This window comes from Staurois parvus, unplaced genomic scaffold, assembly GCF_062004578.1.
Source record: "Staurois parvus isolate SC_StPar_1 unplaced genomic scaffold, SC_StPar_1.0 ptg002730l, whole genome shotgun sequence".
NCBI classification, from domain to species: domain Eukaryota; kingdom Metazoa; phylum Chordata; class Amphibia; order Anura; family Ranidae; genus Staurois; species Staurois parvus.
The window spans coordinates 68,630-78,616 of record NW_028320526.1 but is presented as its reverse complement, the minus strand read 5'-3'; the positions used below and the strand labels follow the sequence as shown (position 1 = coordinate 78,616).

The following is a 9,987-nucleotide window of genomic DNA, read 5'->3' as shown; positions in this document are numbered from 1 at the left end:
ACTTTTCTGTTTGGTTCAGCCCGCAAACAGTGTGGAATTACTCAAATGTATGCAAATTTGCACTCAGGAAAAGTGGTTATGAGGAGTACTACACTCAGGAAAAGTCTGCCATCTATTGGCTGTGAGGAGTACTACACTCAGGAAAAGTCTGACATCTACTGGCTACAATGAAGTGCTAGACTCAGGAAAGTGTGACATCTAGTGGCTGTGAGGAGTACCGCATTCAGGAAAATGCTCACATCCAGTACATTAGGGAGAGTGTTCTGATCCAATTGCAAAGGACCATAGTCACACCAATGTGCATCTCTCTCTTTTATTTTTAGCTAACACCAATTAGGATACTTCTTGACCAGATTGAATGATTGATTGAGTGCTCAATCATTTGCGTTCTCTCTCGCTCTCTCTCTCCCCCCCCACTCAACCCCAACACACATAGAGAACCCCAACATACTATATATACTGTCTGCACATAGAGAACCCCAACAGATACCGTATATACTGTCTCTGCACATACAGAACCCCAACACATACCGTATATACTGTCTCTGCACATACAGAACCCCAACACATACCGTATATACTGTCTCTGCACATAGAGAACCCAAACACATACCGTGTATACTGAACAATATGGTAGTGTGACAAGAGCACCCCTACCTGGGGAAAGTAGGTTACTAAATGATCCATGGATCATTTAGTAACCTACTTTCCCCAGGTAGGGGTGCTCTTGTCACACTACCATATTGTTCAGTATGCATTTTTCTGGGTTCATGGATCCACACTTGTACAAGTGAGTCGGAGATATGACAATGACACTAGCTATTTGTGTCATTTTGGGTGGCTTGTTTTTGTTTTATTTTTGTGACATACCGTGTATACTGTCTCTGCACATATAGAACCCCAACACATACCGTATATACTGTCTGCACATAGAGAACCCCAACATATGCCGTATATACTGTCTCTGCACATGTCCACATACTCCCCGACACGTGTCTACATACCCCTTCTCCCCGACACATGTCCACGTGCCCTTTCTGCACATACAGAACCCCAACACATGCCGTATATATACTGTCTCTGCACATACAGAACCCCAACACATGCCGTATATACTGTCTCTGCACATATAGAACCCCAACACATACCGTATATACTGTCTGCACATATAGAACCCCAACACATGCCGTATATACTGTCTGCACATATAGAACCCCAACACATACCGTATATACTGTCTGCACATATAGAACCCCAACACATGCCGTATATACTGTCTGCACATATAGAACCCCAACACATGCCGTATATACTGTCTGCACATATAGAACCCCAACACATACCGTATATACTGTCTGCACATATAGAACCCCAACACATGCCGTATATACTGTCTCTGCACATATAGAACCCCAACACATGCCGTATATACTGTCTGCACATATAGAACCCCAACACATGCCGTATATACTGTCTGCACATAGAGAACCCCAACACATGCTGTATATACTGTCTGCACATAGAGAACCCCAACACATGCTGTATATACTGTCTCTGCACATATAGAACCCCAACATACCGTATGTATACTGTGTCTGCACATACAGAACCCCAACACCTACCGTATATATACTGTGTGTGTGCACATATAGAACCCCAACACATACCGTATATACTGTCTGCACATAGAGAACCCCAACATATGCCGTATATACTGTCTCTGCACATGTCCACATACTCCCCGACATGTGTCCACGTACCCTTTCTCCCCGACACGTGTCCACGTATCCTTTCTGCACATACAGAACCCCAACACCTACCGTATATATACTGTGTGTGCACATATAGAACCCCAACACATACCGTATATACTGTCTGCACATACCGAACCCCAACATATGCCGTATATACTGTCTCTGCACATGTCCACATACTCCCCGACACGTGTCTACATACCCCTTCTCCCCGACACGTGTCCACGTGCCCTTTCTCCCCGACACGTGTGCACGTGCCCTTGCTCCCCGACACGTGTCCACGTGCCCTTGCTCCCCGAGACGTGTCCACGTGCCCTTGCTCCCCGACACGTGTCCACGTGCCCTTGCTCCCCGACACGTGTCCACGTGCCCTTGCTCCCCGACACGTGTCCACGTGCCCTTGCTCCCCGACACGTGTCCACGTGCCCTTGCTCCCCGACACGTGTCCACGTGCCCTTGCTCCCCGACACGTGTCCACGTACCCTTTCTCCAGGACACGTGTCCACATACCCTTTCTCCCCGACACGTGTCCACATACCCTGGCAGGCTTCTCACCGGCCTTAAGAAATAGTCAGCATGTGAAATGATCAGCACTGGACAGAACATTTCGGAAGATTTTTATATTTTAATAAAACACAAATAAACTGATAACAAGGCGGATGACTTCCAGCGATACTCCGCACACGGAAGGTCCGGCCTTTCCTTGGCTCTGCTGAGTTTGTGTTGTCCAGGTGTCAGTCATCCGACATCCGTCCCAGTGATGGTCCACGTTCAGTGTCGGGACTCTTCCTTTACTACACAAGGAAATCGAATTGTTCATGAACATGGCACGTCCTACCGGGGCTGGAATATGGGGGGCGGGACTTACCTCTGGGGACGTTCACTTGGTTGGAGATTAGGATTTCAATGTGAACTCTGTCCAGCTTCATGTACAATATCTCAGCATTCTCCTGCAGAGAACAACAGGCGTGGTCAGGTAATGTGACATAAACATGGGGGGAATGAGGCCGACATCAGACGTCACGGCACTCCCAATCACAGCTTAGAGACCCCAAAACAAAGAGCGCAGCCAACCCAGAGGGGTTAGAATAATCACGTGTACAGGATCAGTCCATGCAAACATTTTATTTTGGTTACAGATGGAGTCTGATGGGTTGGGTTCCCCATAGATGACTTATCTCTTGAGGTTCTCAGCAGGTTCACATTAACATCTGACTCCGGCTACAACAGGGGGTGTTCCAGGTTCTCTCTTTGTATTCTTCTTTTATATTCTGAAAAACAACACTCACAGGCCACTTTATTACAGTGGGGATCGAAAGTTTGGGCACCCCAGCTAAAAATTTGTATTAATGTGCATAAAGAAGCCAAGGAAAGATGGAAAAATCTCCAAAAGGCATCAAATTACAGATTAGACATTCTTATAATATGTCAACAAAAGTTAGATTTTATTTCCATCATTTACACTTTCAAAATAACAGAAAACAAAAAAATGGCGTCTGCAAAAGTTTGGGCCCCCTGCAGAATTTATAGCCTGCACTGTCCCCTTTGCCGAGCTGAGACCTGCCAGTGTCATGGATTGTTCTCAATCATCGTCTGGGAAGACCAGGTGATGTCAATCTCAAAGGTTTTAAATGCCCAGACTCATCTGACCTTGCCCCAACAATCAGCACCATGGGTTCTTCTAAGCAGTTGTCTAGAAAACTGAAACTGAAAATAGTTGACGCTCACAAAGCTGAAGAAGGCTATAAGAAGATAGAAACGCGTTTTCAGATGTCAATATCCTCTGTTCGGAATGTCATTAAGAAATGGCAGTCATCAGGAACAGTGGAAGTTAAAGCAAGATCTGGAAGACCAAGAAAAATATCAGACAGAACAGCTCGCAGGATTGTGAGAAAAACAATTCAAAACCCACGTTTGACTGCACGATCCCTCCAGAAAGATCTGGCAGACACTGGAGTTGTGGTCACTATTCCACAATAAAGAGATACTTGTACAAATATGGTCTTCATGGAAGAGTCATCAGAAGAAAACCTCTTCTACGTCCTCACCACAAAAATCATTGTTTGAACTTTGCAAATGAACATATAGACAAGCCTGATGCATTTTGGAAACAAGTTCTGTGGACCGATGAAGTTAAAATGGAACTTTTTGGCCGGAATGAGCAAAGGTACGTTTGGAGAAGAAGGGGCACAGAATTGAATGAAAAGAACCTCTGTCCAACTGTTAAGCATGGGGTTGGATCAATCATGCTTTGGGGTTGTGTTGCAGCCAGTAGCACAGGGAACATCTCACGAGTAGAAGGAAAAATGGATTCAATAAAATTTCAGCAAATTTTGGATGGTAACTTGATGCCATCTGTGAAAAAGCTGAAGTTAAAGAGAGGATGGCTTCTACAAATGGATAATGATCCTAAGCACACCTCGAAATCCACGGGGGATTACCTCAAGAGGCGTAAACTGAAGGTTTTGCCATGGCCTTCACAATCTCCTGACCTCAACATCATTGAACATCTATGGATAGACCTTAAAAGAGCCGTGCGTGACAGACAGCCCAGAAATCTCAAAGAACTGGAAGACTTTTGTAAGGAAGAATGGGCAAAGATACCTCAAACAAGAATTGAAAGACTCTTGGCTGGCTACAAAAAGTGTTTACAAGCTGTGATACTTGCCAAAGGGGGCAGTACAAGATATTAACTCTGCAGGGGGCCCAAACTTTTGCAGACGCCATTTTTTTGTTTTCTGTTATTTTGAAAGTGTAAATGATGGAAATAAAATCTAACTTTTGTTGACATATTATAAGAATGTCTAATCTGTAATTTGATGCCTTTTGGAGATTTTTCCATCTTTCCTTGGCTTCTTTATGCACATTAATACAAATTTTTAGCTGGGGGGCCCAAACTTTCGATCCCCACTGTAGGTCCACCTGTTCAATTGCTTAGTAACACAAATTGCTGGTCAGCCAATCATACGGCAGCAACTCAATGCATTTAGGCATCTAGACGTGGTGAAGACTTGATAAAGTTCAAACTGAGCATCAGAATGGGGAAGAAAGGGGATTGAAGTGACTTTAAACGCAGCTTGGTTGTTGCAGCCAAACAGGCTGGTCTGAGTATTTAAAAAAATGCTGATCTACTGGGATTTTCACACACAACCATCTCTAGGGTTCACAGAGAATGGTCTGAAAAAGAAAATATCTGGCAGTTGTGTGGATGAAAATGCCTTGTTGATGTCAGAGGAGAATGGGCAGACTGGTTGGAGATGATAGAAAGGCAACAGTAACTCAGATAACCACTCGTTACACCCAAGGTATGCAGAATACCATCTCTGAACCACACCACGTCCAACCTTGAAGCAGATGGGCTACAGCAGCAGAAGACCACACAATGGGCCACTCCTGTTAGCTAAGAACAGGAAACAGAGGCTACAATTCGCACAGGCTCACCAAAATTGGACAACAGAAGATTGGAAAAACATTGCCTGGTCTGATGAGTCTTGATTTCAGCTGTGACATTCAGATAGTAGGGTCAGAATTTGGTATAAACAACATGAACGCATGGATCCATCCTGCCTTGTATCAATGGTTCAGGCTGGTGGTGGTGGTGTCAGGGTGTGGTGTGGTGGATCCATCCTGCCTTGTATCAACGGTTCAGGCTGGTGATGGTGGTGTCATGGTGTGGTGGATCCATCCTGCCTTGTATCAACGGTTCAGGCTGGTGGTGGTGGTGTCATGCTATGGTGGATCCATTCTGCCTTGTATCAATGGTTCAGGCTGGTGGTGGTGGTGTCAGGGTGTGGTGTGGTGGATCCATCCTGCCTTGTATCAACGGTTCAGGCTGGTGGTGGTGGTGTCATGCTATGGTGGATCCATTCTGCCTTGTATCAACGGTTCAGGCTGGTGGTGGTGGTGTCATGGTGTGGTGGACACATCCTGCCTTGTATCAACGGTTCAGGCTGGTGGTGGTGGTGTCATGGTGTGGTGGATCCATCCTGCCTTGTATCAATGGTTCAGGCTGGTGGTGGTGGTGTCATGCTATGGTGGATCCATTCTGCCTTGTATCAACGGTTCAGGCTGGTGGTGGTGGTGTCATGGTGTGGTGGATCCATTCTGCCTTGTATCAACGGTTCAGGCTGGTGGTGGTGGTGTCATGCTATGGTGGATCCATCCTGCCTTGTATCAATGGTTCAGGCTGGTGGTGGTGGTGTCATGCTATGGTGGATCCATTCTGCCTTGTATCAACGGTTCAGGCTGGTGGTGGTGGTGTCATGGTGTGGTGGATCCATCCTGCCTTGTATCAATGGTTCAGGCTGGTGGTGGTGGTGTCATGGTGTGGTGGACACATCCTGCCTTGTATCAATGGTTCAGGCTGGTGGTGGTGTCATGGTGTGGTGGATCCATCCTGCCTTGTATCAATGGTTCAGGCTGGTGGTGGTGTCATGGTGTGGTGGATCCATCCTGCCTTGTATCAATGGTTCAGGCTGGTGGTGGTGGGGTCATGGTGTGGTGGATCCATCCTGCCTTGTGTCAATGGTTCAGGCAGGTGGTGTCATGGTGTGGGGGGGATTTTCTTGGCAAACTTTGGACTCCTTGGTATCAATTGAGCATCGTTTAAATACCACAGGCTACCAGAGGGTCATTGCTGACCATGTCCATTCCTTTATGACTCCAGTCTCCCCATCTTCTGATGGCTCCTTCCAGCAGGATAATGCACCATGTCACAAAGCTCAAATCATCTCCAACTGGTTTCTGGAACATGACAATGAGGTCACTGGACTCCAATGGCCTCCACAGTCACCAGATCTCCATCCAATAGAGCACCCTTTGAGATGTGGAGGAACGGGAGTTTCCCGTCATGGATGTGCAGCTGACAAATCTGTAGCAACTGCGTCAATATGGACCAAAATCTCTGAGGAATGTTTCCAACATCTTGTTGAATCTGTGCCACGAAGAATGAAGGTAAAAGGGGGTCCAACCCAGGACTAGCAAGGTGGACCTCAAAGTGCCAGGTAGTGATGAGCTTAATGTTTGACTTGCATAGACACCATGCATGAAGTTGCACAGATGTCTTCCAAGTTGCACCTGAAGTCGGACTGACATCTGACATCAAGCGAAGTCGCACGATTTAAAAGTCAGATTTGGTGTTCCCGGGGACTAATTGACTCCCTTCCTGATGAAAACTCTGGCCATTATCTACAAAAGTGTCTGAAACAGGCACTGGGTTATCTTTGGGGACCAATCAGATTCTTCCTCCCATTCTGCCAGTATAGAATACAGCTGGAACCTGATTGGCTCTGAGGGGTAACACAGAAAGTGGAAATAGAAACAACACCTCCTGCGCTCAGGGACCCAGATCAAGGGTGGGCGGGTGGATGGACCACTTATGGAAGTTCGTCCACCAATGGATCAAAGGTTGTGCAGCTCTTAACAAGGCTGGGGAAGCCCGACCAGTACTGCAAAGTGAAACAAAAAGAAAGCGCACCGACCTTGCGTATTACCTCAAAACTTGATTTTATTAAAATGAGATATTGTGACGGGAGTCACTTTGGGTGGGGGGGCCCATGGAACACAGTTCACTTTAGAGAGGTGGGGAGACCCCTGTCTCAGCTCCCCATATCCCTATTATGTGTAAGTCACCCTGTGCCTGTTAGAGGTGCAGGGTGATATGTCCTAATATTGGGGTGGGGAGTTATTCATTGTTTATTGCCCTGTGGTTGCATCCCATTGTTCTATTGTGGGTCTTGCTTGGGAGCAAACTATTATGGGATGTATGTGTTTGTGTACTGGCTTGGTGGGAGGTGTTTCCAGCAGCCCTATCCCCTTAAGGGAATGCCTGCTGATGTGTTTCTTGTTACTGGGTGTGTGTTGCCCCGCCCTGTGTATATATATCTTGTATCTATGTTAAAATAAAGCAGTCTATTTCCTGGTTTTCGTTCAAGAACGGTGTCCGTGGATCTGTGTTCGGACAGGGAAGCGGGAGTCTAACAGAAATACCCCAGTGCAGTCGGGGTCCGGTTCCGTTACAGATATATACTCACAAACAAAGCAGTAAAAAAAGCATGCAAGATCCTCAAAGGAGCTCTGAAGAAGAAGGGACCCCCTTCGAAACGACGGAACTTTTGAGAGTCTCCCCCCTTGATGTGACTCGCACCGGTTTTGCACTTTAGTGCTCCTTTGAGGATCTTGCCCGCTTGTTTTACTGCTTTGTGAGTATATATCTCATTTGAATAAAATCAAGTTTCGTATTGCGGTAATGCACAAGGTTGGTGCGCTTTTTTTTTGTTTCAACACAGAAAGTGTAGTTCTAATGCAGGCCATACACGATTCGAATACCGAATGATTTTTGTACGAAAATCGGACCTAAGAATAATTTTCGCTCTGTAAGTGGGGCAATGGCATCGGCCGATTTCACTGTTCAACAGGTAAAAAGTTTTGGGCATAAAATTAGCTAATCTTACATAATTTTGGGGTGCTGAAAACGAAAATGACCCTAAAAAATGTTGATTGGCTCTAGTTTCCATGATATATTCACCCATCTAATGACGTAAACCATTCAAAATTATGATGCAACTTCAGCTGCATATTGCGCAATTGATACTGGTGACCAATAGAAAATGTCATGTATACTGAGATGATGCAATATTAGCCTTTAATTGCATCACTTCACTGCATAAAAGCTGCAGTATCTGTAGCTGATTGGAGTTCGTCTTTACATTTCGTTTTCTGCTTATATAGGCTACTCAGTAATGCCTCGAACTTGTGTGAATAAAGCAGATAATTTCTGCTATATCTGCGGTGAAATAACTTTTATCTCACAAAAAAGGAGGATAACAGGAATGATTAAGAAAGCCTACAACTTGTATTTTGGCTGCAAGATAGGAGACCAGGACAAGAGCTGGGCACCACATATATGCTGCAATTCTTGTGGGACGGCACTGGAGCAATGGTTGAATGGAAAAAAGGCATCTATGCCTTTCGCTGTGCCAATGATTTGGAGAGAGCCAACAGATCATGTCAGTAATTGTTACTTTTGTATGGTGCCTCCAATTGTAAAAGGGCTAAATAAGAAGAAAAAGTTATCTGTGCACTATCCAAATATTCCATCGGCAATACGTCCAGTTCCTCATGGAGAGGGGCTACCAATTCCTAAAGCACCAGAATCCTTCGTGGTTGAGTCAAGTGAGGAAGAACCTGAAGCGTGTAGTCACGTGCAGTTGTAAGAGATAGCCCTTTCCTCGAATACAAGAGAAAAGCCAAGAGAAGCAAAACCGACACAAACTGAAGACAAAACTAGTGAGAATCCTAAGTATTAAAATGATTCAACTTAGCTTATGGCTATAATTTTTCTTGGTAATCCTATGCAATATATTATGCCATTTAGGCTTTGTTATGTAGTCAATATCACTTGCTTTATATTTGTGGAAAGACATCTATCTATAGAATTATTGTGCATTATGTAGTCATTACGCCTATAGTAGAAAACTTTCCGTTTACAGAAAAACTAGAGCCAATTGACAAATTTCATTTTTATATTTGAACTCAGAATGTGAAATTCATTAAGAAATGGATCCTTTTGTTTCCAAAACTGGCAAAAAATAAAAATTTGTTGAACAGTGTTTTCATGGTTCCTCCCCATTTCGTTTATCAGGCATGCTGGAAAATTAGTGAAAAACAACCGACTTTTGAAATCGTTGGAGGCACCATTGGATTACAGTACGATTTTCGGACGAAAAATCGTTCTGTATGGCCTGCATTAGGCTCTGCTATCAATGAGTCCCATTGTGTCTGGCGGCCATGTGACTGGGAACAATGGCAAAGCCTTCCCAAGGAAATCCCCATGACGGATATAATCTTACCATCAGCATGCGGAATAGTTTCTCCCCGATTGCTGTCCGCACATCTTCCTCCACCGTAGGAAACGACGACACAAAATACTGCAATGAGGGGAGGAGACATCTGTCAGCTCGCATACACCCCATCCAATCAGCACACAAGAGGAAATCCCACAACAACCAATAGGAGCTGCCTCAATGTCTATAATAATTTACTGAAGGGTTATGCCGGCCATAGACGGGTCTAAAATCGGCCGATTTTTCAGTCGAAAAAAAAAAAAATCGGCCGATTTTCGCACTGTTAGTGGGTTAATTGGTTGGCCGTTTTTTGGGCTTTTTGCAAATTTTTTTTGTCGGGCATGTTGGAAAATTTGCGGCCGATTTTGACGATCGGTCTGATTTTCCCA

The 9,987-nt window shown here is 45.0% G+C and overlaps 1 protein-coding gene across 2 annotated transcripts in view; it reads right to left on the bottom strand.

The window, feature by feature from the left end:
• Positions 1-2,359: 2,359 nt before the first annotated feature.
• LOC149429372 (armadillo-like helical domain containing protein 1) overlaps positions 2,360-9,987 on the bottom strand; it is a 51,138-nt gene continuing 43,510 nt past the window's right edge. Inside the window, exons 10-12 of one of the 2 annotated variants that reach the window (XM_089666482.1) lie at positions 9,605-9,682; positions 2,623-2,704; positions 2,360-2,548 (exon numbers count right to left, since the gene is read on the bottom strand). In XM_089666482.1, the coding sequence (XP_089522608.1) occupies positions 2,526-2,548; positions 2,623-2,704; positions 9,605-9,682 (183 nt within the window). In that variant the 3' untranslated portion in view covers positions 2,360-2,525. The remainder of the gene's footprint in view (positions 2,549-2,622; positions 2,705-9,604; positions 9,683-9,987) is intronic. The other variant, XM_089666483.1, reaches the window with a different exon arrangement.